Source organism: Haemaphysalis longicornis, unplaced genomic scaffold (genome assembly GCF_048455015.1).
Source record: "Haemaphysalis longicornis isolate Haplotype H1 unplaced genomic scaffold, Haemaphysalis longicornis Haplotype H1 scaffold_13, whole genome shotgun sequence".
In the NCBI taxonomy this organism is placed as follows: Eukaryota; Metazoa; Arthropoda; class Arachnida; order Ixodida; family Ixodidae; genus Haemaphysalis; species Haemaphysalis longicornis.
In genome coordinates this window covers 76,855,429-76,870,540 of record NW_027526233.1, presented here as the reverse complement: position 1 = coordinate 76,870,540, position 15,112 = coordinate 76,855,429, and the positions used below count along the sequence as shown (strand labels likewise).

The following is a 15,112-nucleotide window of genomic DNA, read 5'->3' as shown; positions in this document are numbered from 1 at the left end:
CCGTCTTCCTCCCAACATGAGATCATCAAGCTTGAAGCAAGTCTTCAATTAATTACTTTGCAACCCAAGAACATAACTTTTCAAAGCATTTAAACATATGAAAGCCTTGTATGTTTTTTTTTTCCTTCAAGCTCGTCAATCTGTGGCTACGACGTGCAAGCACCTGAAAAGAAATTGTCACACTTGTAGAATTAATCGGCCGAACATGCCGCACGGACGTCACGGACGTGATGTAGCCAGGGTTAGAGACGTACATGTCCGATTTGTATCCATATCTAAACAGACAGCAGTGTTCAGGTTAATCACTCGTTCGTTCTCTACACACGCACTCTAAGAACACGTTGTTCCAGGTTACGTAGGCGTACAATTTCACTCATTTCCATCATACCGTATCGATTGCAGTAAACCAGACGTCCCTATTTAGGCGGGACCAGTCCCGGTTTTGCGGCTGTGGTCCCGCTGTCCCGGCAGCCTACTTGTGAGACGGTGTTTTGCCCTGTCTTGCCCTGTGCCACTAATTGGCCTGTGTCACGTATAAAAAGGTAGAGGAATGGAAGGGCTAAAGAAACTGTTTGAGGAACTTCAAGAACACAGCACAGACGATGGGACTAAGCAAGAAACACGCAACACAGCACCTGTGTTGTGAGTTTCTTGCTTAATCCCAACGTCTGAGCTGTTTTCTTGGAGTTACAGTGTACCAACAAGCCATTCAGCCATTCATACACCCTTCTGCGTTTGACGAACGATTGGTGGACGTACGTACTTCAGCACTTGGAAACGAATGAAGTTACTTGTACTTGCCAGGCACAAATGCACCGGCGTAAAGGGTGTTTTCCTTGATGAATAGGTGAATGTGGACAAGACGTGTGAGCGGTACTACCTACATATCAACAAAAATGAACTAATGAAGGTAATTCATTCAAGCGAGGGCGAAAAAAAAAAAAAACCCTGGAGGACCAGGAAGGCCGCATGGTGCAGACGTAATGCAAAGTGCAGGTTGTCATTTAAGCTATGTGCCACGTTTTTCATGTGACGCAAGAGGTAAAAGTTGTGCAATTCCTACCTGAACTACGCTTGATCGTCGTCGCTCATTAATTTTTCATCATGCATGGACGAGCTACGAGAGCCAGCTATGCAGGACACTTCTGCTTCACTTAAACGAACCGTGTATTTTTACACGAGGACCACCTTCGATCTTTTTTTTTTTTTTTACCCGTGACTCCATATCCCAGAAATTTGGGCCTCTCTAAGTAGCGCGTGTGTGGCTGTGGCCCGCACCCTTTTCGTGTAAACCTTTTTAGTTGAAAAATTGCTACCGTATGTTGGGCAGCTGCTTAGCAACTCCAACAGAGAAAGTCGTCAAACATGGCAGCCACACTATATTATTGTGGGCCCATCCAACCGTCGTTGGCCCGGCACCCCAAAAAGCACTGGTACACCATTGCATCGTGTGTAAATAAGTTGGCCGGTGAAGCAGAGAGAAGCACCGGCACACCACGACAGGAAGCCTCGTCGGTAGAAAAGAAAAAAAGAAAACGAGGTCTCTGGGCTGATAACAGCGGCCACCAACTTTTCACACAAAGACAAATTCAGCGTTATCAAGTTGCTTTGGCTCTATTTCTCGGGTTGAAGCATCGTCTCCTGCATTGAGGCGATGGTTGAACTTCGGCAATACCGGCTTCAAGCCACTAAAAAAAAAAAAAAATCGAAATAGGATCTCGATTCGAACTAGTGACATTCGGTCCCATGAAGTGGAAGAAACTGCATGTAATTTATCCAAATATACCATAGCCGACACGGCGGTTGGTTGTTTAAAAACTATATTTAAAGAAAGTGTTTTATTAAAATGTGTAAATGCGTACTTTGATACTAATACTTTGCTGCAAATTTTTTTTTTGAATTTTACATCAATATGCTTAACAACAACTGGCGCACTATCCCTTTTTTTTTCTTGTTTTGAGGCTATGCCTTGACTGCGGACCACCCCACCCCGATCTCAACCGTGTTGGCGATCTGAATTGTGCGTGCGCGCGTTCTATCTTGTACCCATACAACGTAGGATTTGTTTCGAACGTAATTATTGTTTTACTGTTTCACATTTACTCAGAATGGCTTGTGAGCCGAGTTGAACTTGTGGTGTGCTTCGTTTGGAGTGAGGTTCTGTTTCCGCCATGGTGTACTTCTTGCGGTGCTTTGTTTTTGCGTTCCTGCTTGCTGAGCGTTGTGAACAACTGTAATTACGCTGCCTGAGACTGGATTAAGGCACTACAGTAATCACTCCGTTCCCAACCCCTGTTTTCTGTTCGTCGCTTCTTTGAAGGCAAGTGCGCATCAGTCCTTTTTCGGGCACGCAGCTGAACTTTGAAGGAATGAGCGCAGCACCGAGAAAGCGGTACCGCCGTTACTTGGAGCCCGGTCAGCCGCGTGAGGTTCCCAGGCAGACGCTCCATAACCAGCGTTCTAAACAGCGAGGACAAGATGACAGCGCTGACAACTGCGATGGTGGCAGCACGAACGGTGAGCAGCAGCAACAGATGCAGGCGTCCAGCGGTAGCCAAGGGTGCACTGCCGGAGCTTCTGTCGGTGCTTCAGACGGTGATTGTGCAGCTCGTGGTGTGGATGACGCTGGTTCCAGGAATGACGGAGACGACTCGGAAGCCTGTGAACAACCTGCACATGCTGAAGATGGTTCCTGGATTGACGGAGACGACTCGGAAGGCTGTGAACAACCTGCTGAAGAGTGCAGTGAGGACCTCAACGACGAAGATGTTCGCAGCTATTTGGAGGAGTGCTCAAAGGAAACCTTGCCGAATCAGAGAATATCAAAGGCTCAGGCCCTTCTACTCATCCTGTCATATGTTGTCTACGCAGGGCTGTCCTGGTCTCAAGTGGAGGGGCTATTGAAGCTCGTTAACACTCTCTGCGGCTGCACTGTAGTCCCTGATTCGAAGTTTCTTTTCCGGAAACTGTGGAAAGATCGCATGAAATCCATTGGTATTCACTTCTACTGCAAAACGTGCCTAGCGTACCTTGGTGAAAAGAATCCGAACAGGTCTGAGGATCTCAACTGCATTATATGCCGGACATCAAGCGCTGACCAAGAGCTAATGAAGAAGGGAAGTTTTTTTCTTATTTTTGACCTCAGAAGGCAGCTGTATGACGTCATATCACGCCACACTTGCCACCTCTACGACAGGCTGAAGAATGCTGCATCACCTGTGGGTGGAGTATACCGAGACATTACCCATGGACGCATCTATCTCAGCATCAGGAAGCAGCTGCAGATGAGGTGGAGTGACATTACACTTACCCTCAATACAGATGGTGCACCTGTCTTTAAGTGGGCCAGGGCAAGTGTGTGGCCCATTTTGATGATGATGAACGAGCTGGAGTTTAACCTTCGTTTCAGAGAAGTGTTTATCGGAGGGCTTTGGTTTGCAAAGGAGCACCCTCCAGCGTCGCTCTTCTTGAAAGCTTTCGTCGAAGCCTTCAACCGGATTGGAACATTAGTGTGGAAGTATGAGGGAACTCCTGTGAAGTCAAACTTCTTTGTAACATGCTGCTGTGTCGACTCACCTGCAAGAGCATTGATGTTGAACATGATGAAATACAACGCCTACTACGGCTGCCCGTGGTGCCTTGAAGAGGGGACTCCCGTAGACCGTAAGTTCAAAATTTTCATTAATGGTTGAATTACACGTGTTTAGGTAATTGCTCATCAGCCGTTATTTCATTTGCCTAAAGTGAAGCCATGTGCAGCAGTCCATTAACGTAAATCTTGGTTATCACTGCTGCATGGCCCAACCTTTGTTTCATAAGTCCTGCCAAATATTGTACAGTCCAGCATACTGCATTGCTCCCCCGGTATGTGTATCTTACAGCAATCTGCTAAACCGACCAAACACGGAGAATAGCCAGCTAACAGCCTGCTTGCATTTCACATCAGCATAAAAATACGCTCGCCCGGTATGAGTTTCTTAAATAAAAAAAAAAAGTTACAAAACAATGCACAGCTTTGGCGACACCCTTTGTAGTTGTGCCACCGTACTGTATTCATAAGCAAGGGCGATATGCTGGCTTCAGCACGTGGTTTTGTTAGAGGATTCTTAAAATGACATTTGTGTCTGCTATTGTTGTTCTATTAGCAGATATGTGTGTAAGTGAGGTTATGCCACTCACCTTTGCAAAATAGCGGTCACCAACGCTTAAGGCGGCGGCGTGGCTCGGCCGTTCTGAAGTTGTGCAGGTCCTCCACTTCTAACACATTTTCCCGGCAAACTTGGCCGTTTGGAGTCTATGCTTATTACTGCATGCATGTATTTCTACCGTGTGTGTGCGTGTGTATGTGTGTGTGTGCATGCATGCACGTGCACGTCTGTGTGTGTGTGTGTATGTATTTACAGCAAATATATTTTTTGCATGGGCACAAATTACACATTTATGTGCTATGAGAGTTTTAAACTGTAAATGTTACCAGCCTAATTGCGATGTGTATTTTTCCAGGCACGATTCGGTGGATTCCTTCCAGACAAGCAGCTCCACTACGCACGCATAGGAGCATGGTGCAGGACATGCAAGCAGCATTCAACAGCCAGGAGCGTGATGTGCGTGGGATGAGGGGCCCATCACCGCTAATGAAGCTCAAGGGATTCAACATGGTGTGTTGCATGCCCCCAGATGTGATGCACTGTGTTCTTGAAGGTGTCACGCAGCAGTTGCTAGATTTATGGATGACTGCAACAGGGAATACTTGGTACATTGGGCAGCATGAGAAAGTCCTAGACAAGCGCATTGTTTCGCTGAAGCCCCCTAACACGTTCTGCCGCCTTCCACGGCCTGTTAAGGAGCGAGCTCAGTGGAAAGCATCTGAGTGGTTTTACTGGCTTCTTTTTTACTCGCTGCCATGCCTCAAGGGTGTTTTGCCAGTTGTTTTTTTGACGCACTTTGCTCTGCTTTGTCAGGCAGTTTTTCTTCTTATGCAGGAATCCGTTGATGATAGGGATATAGCAGAGGCTGAGAAGTTGCTTGTGTGTTTTGTCTCTAGAATGTACACGTTGTATGGCCCAAGTGGAGCTACTTACAACGTTCACCAGCTCCTTCACCTGTCGAAGAGTGTTGAAATGGTTGGGCCTCTATGGGGAACCTCCACATTTCCTTTTGAAAGTGCGAATGGGGAACTTCTTAAGCATGTGAAAGCTGCCCAAGGTGTTCCTCTGCAAATAGCAGAAAGATGTGTGATGAAATCCTGGTTGGCCACAGCGGCAAAGTTTGTTACGCTGAGTGCATTCTTAGAAGGCAGGAAGAATAAAATTGTGAGTGCCCGTAAGTTCAGTCCAGAGAAAGTTCTAGTTCTAGGTGCACCATTGTTGTCAGTGCGTGTTGACAGCCTAGTGCAACAACTTTTTGTTGATAAGTACGGGCTGCTTCCGAGCATAACGTTCTATGCCCGTGCTTGTTTAAATGGCATCAATGTTCACACAAACCACTATGCAAGACCAGTAAAAACGTGCACGTCTTGTGTCAAAGTAAATGATGGGAAGTACTGCCTGGTGACCCATATATGCTCTGCCTTGCTGGATGTGCGAATGGTGGTGTTCATTTGTGAGGAGCTCATTATCTCCGAGTCTGGCTTCCCACATGTCAAGTACATACACAAGTGTAACCGACCACCTCCAGGAAAAAATCTTTGTCTGTACTCAACCGGTGAGGTGTCTGCTGTGTGTTTTTATATACAGGAAGCAGATGTCTCTTATGTAAGTGATGTACCTCACAATTTTAGAATTGACTAGAAAATTAGTTCATGCTGCAGGAGGTGCCACAAGGTAGGGCAGGTCCCCTGCATCTGAACAGGCCATTCTTTCCTGCAGTGGTGAACTTACGCCCAGTAACAACAGTTCCGCTGTTAAAAATCAGCGCGAGCAGAGGATCACGCTCCAATAAACAGTGGTGTTGGAGAAGAGCTTTGAGAGAGAGCGATGCAGGGCACGCCAGAGGAGGGTAGCCTGGTGCTGTGTGTGCAAAATAACGTGCTTTGTAAGGTAAAGGCTAAGTTCCGTGATCGCTAGTCACACGAACAAAACTGTGATATTAAAATTGTCGGAAAGTGGCTGTGGGGGGGGGGGAGGGGGGGGTTATATTTTTTCTTTAGTATCTTCATCGTTTGAAGTTTGCGATAAATGTGGTTGTAGTTTGTGATAAATCACTTTTTTTGTAAATCAAGAGGAGGCAGTCGTTTTAATGAAACAAACTTGTATTTTGCCTTGATGCCCCCTTTCAGATTACATTTTTTGTGTGCACTTTTTTCCAGTGAGATGTGTTGCTAATGGGAGGTATGTTTGCTCTGCCTTTTTTTGTGAACAGAACATTTCAGGGGACAGGAAGAACTTTAAGAAATAGGCTGAACCTCTCGGTTACGAGGTTTTCTGGCAACACTTAAGGTTTGAGTCAAGGATTGTTAAATATCATTTGGGACCTTGGCAACAAACAGGAGCCATAGCAATAGGCAAGTTTTCTGGCAACAGTTCAGCACTCCAAGTGGAATAGCAGTAAAGCTAGCTGCTCATTCTGTTTGCCTTCGGTTCATCTTGAGTATTACCAAGTAGAGAGGCATCACATCATAAGTGGTGAGAAGTAATTAGTGGATGGCCACCCTTTCTTCTGTATGCCCGAGTGTATTACTTAGTTGATTGAAGTCTGCCAATGTGATGTTATTCCGTTGTGATAATCTCGTCAGTGGAAGGAAGTTGCAGCATGTCTTCCGCGTACCTTTAAAGCAGACAAACAGCCTGCGCAACAAAATGTTTGTGAGCAGTTTTATAGTCCTCTACTGTTTAGCCCCAGTGCGACTATTTTGAAATGGCTGCAACTGATGAGCTTTTTTTAAAGGAACTTGGGACCAAAGTTATTTTGTGTTTTTCCTTTGCTTAGCCAAATGCCGGCAATTTCAAGCACTAGTATTGTGCTTGGTTCTGTAAGTGAACTTTTGTGACGTAATTGTTGATGTATGTGACATTCATGTGGTCTACTTTCCCTCCTGGTTTTATTAATGGGCTGATATTTGTTTTGTTTATGTGCATAATTTTAGCCAAGCGTATTGCAAGTCTTGTCATCGATCATGTGAATACAGCTTATTTTCTTGCAATCAAAATAAACTCTATCCTCCTTTGCTTTGTGGTGTTTCTTTGACGGTAGGTTGTAATTTTGAGTGGAGCATTTGAGGAGTAAACAGCCAAAATAAGGTGATTAAGTACACTCGTAAAAAGTGTTTCTACGTACATTATTTCTAGAAAGAAACAAATTGGGCAAATAACACACTTTTTGTCACTGGTACTCGTTTGGGTACTGTGTGCTTTTTTGTATACATTCGTTTTTATACAAAATTTAGTTCCCTAATTTAAAAAAGTATAGTGGTCCCAAAAGTATGCTTCACTCAAATATGGCCAACTTGAGTATTTATAAAGCAAGACGCCATGAAGCTGTGGTATTTTCTCTTGCAAATACGTACAGCTACCTATTTTTCAGGTTGCTGCCAGAGAACCTCGCAAACTATTTTTCAGCCTCTTTTGGGATCACAACCAAAATATTGTCTATCAAACAACAGACTGAAAACTGGTTCCAGAGTGCAACTGGAGGCCCTATTCTCGACTGCACAAATTCACAGTGAATTCGCCATGTTTTTGTAGGAGCACAACCTAAGCAATCAGTGACATAATGCACGTATAGCAATGACAACATGTAGTGAAATTTGAATCTTCACTCAAAGATCACAACCAAGGTACTATACACAAAAGATATAAAAACAAACTCAGGCTGGTAAGGGAAACATTTCTTCAGGTTAAAATTGGCATCAACACCGCACAAACTCAGGCTGGTAAGGGAAACATTTCTTCAGGTTAAAATTGGCATCAACACCGCAAAGCGATGAAGTAACGGTACAAAAGGTAGCAAAATTTGTTGAGCTAGAGACAATCTTTTTTACCGTATATATTTCTTTCTTTCAATTGCTTTTAGTAATGTAGTTGAGCTCTCTGCTTCAATGCAAGCTTTGTTGCGTTATCACCGCCACGCTATCGTCTGCTGCTGTGTTCCATGTTTATGGTGTGATCACACAAAAAGACGGCCGTGACCATTGGTTGTATGACGTGGTAAGGGCAGCGAAGCGCTACGCTGAATAACTGCTGAGCATACAAATGCCAACGATTCACTCATTCATCAAGCTCGACTTCAATCAGCACAGTAATGAATAAAACAGTCAGTTTTCAAAAGTGCTATTTTTCTCTTGATTTATATTATGGCAATTTACTGGGAGGATCGAGTATGGACAAATGTCATGCATTGGGTTCTTTTTGTCATGGAGAGGCTTGTACTGCCCTCTTATGTTGCTGTTACACCAAAAAAATAATTTTTATTTTGTTGGCAAACATAAAAACAAAATATGGCACGTTATTTGTATGCTCCATGATCGTGCTGACTTGGAAATGGTCAGAACTATAATTTCTTTTGGTAGGAAACAGCTTTCAACCGCACGTCATGCGAAACTGCGCCTGCTGCAAATTCACGGGGTTTTCACAGCGCTGAAGGTCGGTAAAATTTCCCTATTTTACGGCAACAGCAGCCGCCATTTTCAAGCTTTTACGTAACCTCGTGTCACTTTTACACAGGCTGAAGTTGCCCATGTGTGCCGTAAACGTTCTTGCCAACTGTTCAAATTATGTCACATCTTTTCAGCCACTCACAGAGAGGTCACGTACAAGCCGTATTTTGTTGAATAGCAAAAAACAGGTCCGTTGTATTTAGTCTAGTTTTTCATTGCTGGGCCAAGAATTATACACTTTCAGTACCCACAACCGCTTTGTCAACCGGAAACACGTGACCGAAATTGCAAGCTAGAAAATACTTCTGGCAAATTCACCGTTCACGGTGAATTTAGTGCGTTGAGAATAGGGCCCTGGGTGATGAATTTTGTAGCTACCATTTTCAAACAGGCTTTACTGCAGCTGTCTTATTGGCAGAACATCTGCTTGCCGGCCTGTAGTTTCTTGCAGAGTACAAGGTATATGTCTTTACAAGGCATATGTCTGTGGTGATTAATGCTCAAGAATAACCCCTCAGAAAAGAGCTATAATTCTTTAATGTGTAGGTTTCTGTATATACTTTCTGTGGAACGATAAATTTCTGTAGTAACAACTGTACGTATAAGCAGAGATTTTGTAGCAATACTGAACGGTCTGTCATGTGACACTTCTGCAATATCCTAAAATTCTCTTTCACACTACAAAAAAGGGAGTACAAAATGCTCTGTCGCATAAATGGCAGATAATAATAGTAATTACGGAATGCTGAATGTGGTGGCTGAAGGACAGTCTGTGGTGCAACAGAAATTTGCGTAGTGCCTACAGGGTGTTGCACAACAGAAATTTCTGTAGTACAACAGAAATGTCTCATGCGACAGACATTTTGTAGTTCTACTACAAAGGTTTTTGTAGTAGGACTACAGAATGTCTGTCGCTTGATAGATATGTCTGTTGTACTACATAAATTTCTGTCCTACGACAGACATTCTGTCATCATACTACAGAGATTCCTGTCTCACAACAGACCATGCATCCTGCATTCCCAACAGAAATTCCTGTTGTGCGACAGAAATGCCTGCCGTACGACAGATTTTCTGTAGTTGTACTACAGAAATTCCTGTCGCACGACCGACCATCCTGTAGTCCCGACCGAAATGCCTGTCGTACGACAGATTTTCTGTAGTTGTACTACAGAAATTCCTGTCGTGCGACAGAAATGCCTGTCTTACGACAGATTTTCTGTAGTTGTACTACAGAAATTCCTGTCGCACGACAGACTATCCTGTAGTCCCAACAGAAATTTCTGTTGTGCGACAGAAATTTCTGTTGTGCGACAGAAATTTCTGTTGTGCGACAGAAATTCCTGTTGTGTTTTTCGACTGGGTACTGAGTACATTTTGAGGACTGAGTACATTTTGAGTCTGAGTACATATTGTGTTTGAGTACATTTTGAGTTTGAGTAAGTTTTCACTTCTGAGTAAATTTTGAGTTTTGAGTCCGAGCGAGTTCTCAGTTTTGTGCTTACTGTGAGTTTGAGTTTGAGTGTGCGCAGACGCGCTGCTCAGCAGACGCGCTGCTCAGCAGTGAGTGGTGATTCGAAAAAAAATTGTTAGTGAGTTTGAGAGAGCCGCTAGTTTGAGTGAGTCAAACGTGCTGCTTAGCATTGAGTCTGAGTTTGAGTGAGCAGTGATTAGAAAAAAAAATGTGAGTGAGTTTTAATGAGCCGCGCCAACTTTGCCGAGGTATGCCCCCGCCGGCTTAGGGATGAATAGGAGAGGGAACCTCCCGCCATTATTTTTTAGCCGCAGATTATTGTCGAACCGCCTTATTTGCTCGGTGACTGCACTGCGTCATCGCTCTCGTGCTCGTAAACGTTCCACCCAACCCGAGAGCACCACAGCTCAGTTGTGTCAGCAGATTTGGCAGGGGCCGGGAGGTACTGGACATACTGTTTGTTTTCCTGTCATAGTTTGTGATTCCAGTCTGACAAGATGCGCAAGCCACTGTTCATCACATTCAGGCCACAAAAAATAAATTTCTTCGAATGATACCTGCCCAAAGCTAATAATAATGCCACCTGGTAAGGGTTGAGCAATTCTGCTAAGGGTTGAGCAATGTATACTTCCTTTATATACTTCTATACTTCCTTAATAAAACACACGTAAACCTTTATTGGGTATTTACGAGCCCATTTATATTTTACTGGTTACAAAATATCTAGTGGTATTAAAATACGAAAAATTCAGTTTCAGAAGCCTAAATGTCATGGGTGCAATGGTGCCACCAGGAATACTTCCTCGTTCAAAAGCCCGCGTCTGACAATTTCAATATAGGATATGGTTAGCAGTGTTTATAATTTGAGAAACGCGTCCGATATAGTCATATGTATTCATAGTTAGGATGTGATATATTACTCCACGTCCAATTATTTATGTTGTGCCCGCTCTTCCACACAAAATTGAGGTATGCCATTAAAAGCACACTTTGAATAAATATTTACCACATTTCCGACTATACACGTTAGCTTTGGATGTGTCAGGGTATCCTATAAATACGTTGTCCCAGTCAGTAATTTGTATTAACTCTCTGGAAACCCCACTTGTTTTAAATAGCAACGCCAGTTTTCAAAAAATTCTGGAATTTGAACGTCGTTGTCCTGAATTAGCAGTAAATTATAAAATTCGTTAGTCTCCCAGTCAGTAATTTGTATTGACTGTCTGGAAACCCCACTTGTTTGAAATAGCAATGGCAGTTTTCAAAAAATTCTCGAATTTGAACGTCGTTGTGCTGAATTAGCCGTAAATTATAAAATTCGTTAGAAATTACAAATACCTCGGCCTCAGTGTTGCTCTAACAGGTGATCGGTAAAACTGTATTTTTGTTACACCTATGGTAAATATATGTATTTGAGAATGATTGACAACGCCTGAGAGTCGAAGAAATCTTGTAAAATATTTTTATACTTTTTTATTGGCCGCGAAATGTTTTAGTGGCGCCACCTGGCTGTGACGTCGGCTTAGGGACTCGCTCCACTGTCGTCTGCTACACTCCGCTTGTGACGGGGAGCTGTGCCTGTGCTAGAAATCATCCGCTTTGATGCTGTCGTGCATTAAAAAGCGTGTTTCTAATAATTCAGTGTTTTTTTCCGGCTTCCAAAAGATCTGAATAATCTCAAGCTGTATCCCCCACAAGTTTGCAACACACAAAGAGAGAGAGAACTTTCTTCAGAGAATAGGTCAGAAGATCGTGTGTAACTCATCTTTTCTAGCTTATTCGCACGGTGCAGCGCTCGCTCAGATCTCCTGGATAAGTGTTCAAAGTGCGCAGTCTTCCCTACAGTGTTTTTGAGATGTTCTTATGAAGACTCAACAATCTAATGATACACACCAAGCAGTGGCCCTTACACATGTATCGCACAGCAGGAAATAAAGCGGCACTCTTCTATTTCTTTTGTTGCTCTTAACATGTATCAGATGAATGTTTTGTGTGTGTGGGGGGGTGGATGTGTGTGTGTCTCTGTGTGTGTGTCCATGTATTAGATTTTCTGCATTATCTAAAATGTCTTATAGTAGCTTTGCGGAAGTTTGGGAGGCTCGCACAGATCGTGTGGATATTTTGCTGCATGGCGTATCATTCCCGTCTTCACAAATTGGCTTTTGTTATGGCTCCATGCTAGAAGGTGCATATCCGCAGTGTGCGTTGATCATTTAGATGCAAATACAATGAGAATGTTTGTGATACGCCACCGCGATCACGCCCCAAACAGCGTTGTCCAGAGTACTCGAAGGCGGCTTTTGTGTTCCGAATTTCTATCGTAACTATCGTTCTTATAACGAACTGAGTCAACCCGAACAATTATGACATGATTACGGTGTTGAAGGCTTGATCTACTCTCTAACGAATGCAATAAATAGTATACGTTCATATATTACAACTATCGAAACCGAGCAGTATTTACCAGCAGCTCGTTATTGTTTTCGAGCCCTTCAAGGCGTAAAGAACAAATGATTCTCTACTCTGGATGCTGTTTTATGAACTAAAGAAAATAACTCCTACTGTCTTGTCCTGGACTGATGACCGGGCCCACTAATCAGCTCGATGTTACAGTTAAATAAAGCTTTCCCCACCTCCTCCTCTGCTCCTCTTCAGTGCAGTTTTCCTATCACGCATATTTGAATATTCCGAAGATATGGCTGTTGGAAAGCTACTGCAATAACCGGCCAGGTATGAACAAACATGGTGTTACTGTATGTTTATGTAGACCTGAATTGTTTTGCTCAACAAATCTCCATAATAGTTAGAAGCTTGGTATAAAACCACCATGCGCCTAGACACACAGTGGGTTATTTATAACTCAACCTGCAGTTTTTGAAGCCCATAGTGCATGCCAGGATACTTTCGTGCCTTAACAACGTAAAGTGATAGAATACAGTACTTTAGAGCATTCGGCAAGGTTGCAAAAACTGTCTTATCTTACATATGATTACTGGGAATAGTAAGCTTTCTGCCAGAGCCGACAGCCCCGAAGGCCTAGAATTTGTTTTGGGCTTGTATTTTTACTGTTTCCGGTTACTAGCAGCTGGCTGTTCGCTTTGTTCGAAAGATTGCTTAATACAGAAGCGGACGCCTAGCCCCGGCTCTTCGCCCTCCGCACAGGACCGCCTTTGCAAGGAATGGGGCAACGCCGGGAATGTTTGTTCCGTAGGGGTATCTGAAACTATTTTTTTACTCATGCCTTGAGCTAGTGTAAGCAGTTTTAAGCCTATCATTATGAAGAAAAGTTGCGTACACGCAAAACCTGGTGCGGCAAAGCATCAGACGTCATCCGAGCGCAAAGAAACAGCAGGGAGAGCAAGCCTGAGCCAAGCATACGACAAATGAGAGAATGCCTATGCCGACGTCACGGAGACGCGGTTCGCAGCCCCGCCCGTAGTCGCGCTCACCGCCAATACTTAGGAGTACACCTATACACGAATACCGTTAGAGTGATTGTGAAATTATGTATGTTGTATTGCCGAACGCTTTCTCTCATTATTGTCGTCTTCCCTTCTCATTTTGGCAATCATCCTTATCTGTGTTAATTGACCGCATTTATACGGGTTTCGAAAGCTACAAGAAAAGGGTCATGTATTAGGGACAGACGTCTTTACTGCTGATTTAAAACAGTTGTATTCAGCCGGCCTCAATTACTTGCTCGGGCCTGGGGTTATGCGTTTAACGCATGTTCATATGGCCGAAGTGGCCACGCCCACACTACTCGAACCTCTAGTCTAATCCCTTTGAGTTTTACCTCTCCATTACACTGAGTGGGAATATCCTTGTTACATCACCACTAAACCGACACGTCGATGATTCCTCTATAGTAAGCCTGCTGGACATACACATGTAGCCTGCGTACGTGTATCCAACAAATGTTTTAAGTCCATGACCCCAGGTATTTATTAGATCTACGTTTAGTTAAGTAAATATCCCTGTCGCTACGGGTCTTCGAGTGCCTGCTCGTTTACCAGTCCCAAGAGCTGCAGTTTGAATCTTTCGCCTCCCAGCATTTACCAAGCTTACTTTCAAACCCGATCACCCTCCTTTTGTGTACATTTTGGGGACTGGGGACTGCCGAGTCTTTTCAGCACATTGTATGCGAACTCTGTGCCAGTGACGTCAGATCTCGGTCTTTCCGAGATCTGGCGATGCCGAAAACCAGCGCATTAAGAAAACAACTTTTCTATTTCTCATCAACAAACACTTCGTTATGGAGCCGTTGCTGACCCACGAAAAGTTGCGGCAAAAATGGTAAGCAGCATTCACACGATACAAACCCTCGTTTGAGCCCTATGCCTGGCTAGTCGTTTCCGCGACGTCTTAGAAAGGGAGTTGAATGCGCATAAACTTTGTGCGGTTATACTTAGAGACCGGAACTTTAGGCGAAAAGCCTAGTTTTTCCTTCAGTCCGTATGAAGCCTATTTAGCCTATAAGCACGAACTAATGGAAGGGGAGCATTTTAAGCAATAGTTTTTTGTGCCTATAGTGACTATTTTGACTATAGGGCGTTTTCGTGCGTATTTGGACTACATGGGCTTTTTGGAGCCTAAAAATGCCTTTTTTGTGTTATATATGCCTTTTTTAGATTTTTTAAGTCGATGTAATGCAGAGACTGTTCTCGCTTGAGCATCCCGCAACGGCGTGTTTGCTTGACGCTGTTTGGGAGAAAAATCCACGAGCCGTGCCAAACACGGAAATAACCCAAACCGTGCTGAAGCCACCACCACCTGGAACTTGCCACCCCGTCCGAGCCGCCAGAAACCCGTGTGCAGTGACCCCGGAGCCAAGCTCACCGACGACATCCCGGTCCGCGCGAACTCTTTTGTTCTATGTCCTCTTGCCGTGCAGTGTCCACGTACTAACCAGGAAAAGTCTGCCCACGTGGCATATCTAAAGCTAACAGAATAAAAATACAGCAAACAAAAAATGAACGGGACACAGCCGCGTATCTGCCGCTGAAGCTCAAAGACGCCTGCTGGGGAACGCACTTGCAAATCTG

At 44.0% G+C, this 15,112-nt stretch overlaps 1 protein-coding gene across 1 annotated transcript in view; it reads left to right on the top strand.

Moving 5' to 3' along the window:
- The first annotated feature begins 3,598 nt into the window (after positions 1 to 3,598).
- The window catches only part of LOC144163898 (uncharacterized), a 94,958-nt gene continuing 83,444 nt past the window's right edge, over positions 3,599 to 15,112 (top strand). Inside the window, exons 1-2 of the mRNA XM_077694566.1 lie at positions 3,599 to 3,663; positions 4,504 to 5,322. Coding sequence (XP_077550692.1) covers positions 3,600 to 3,663; positions 4,504 to 5,322 — 883 coding nt within the window. The 5' untranslated portion in view covers position 3,599. The remainder of the gene's footprint in view (positions 3,664 to 4,503; positions 5,323 to 15,112) is intronic.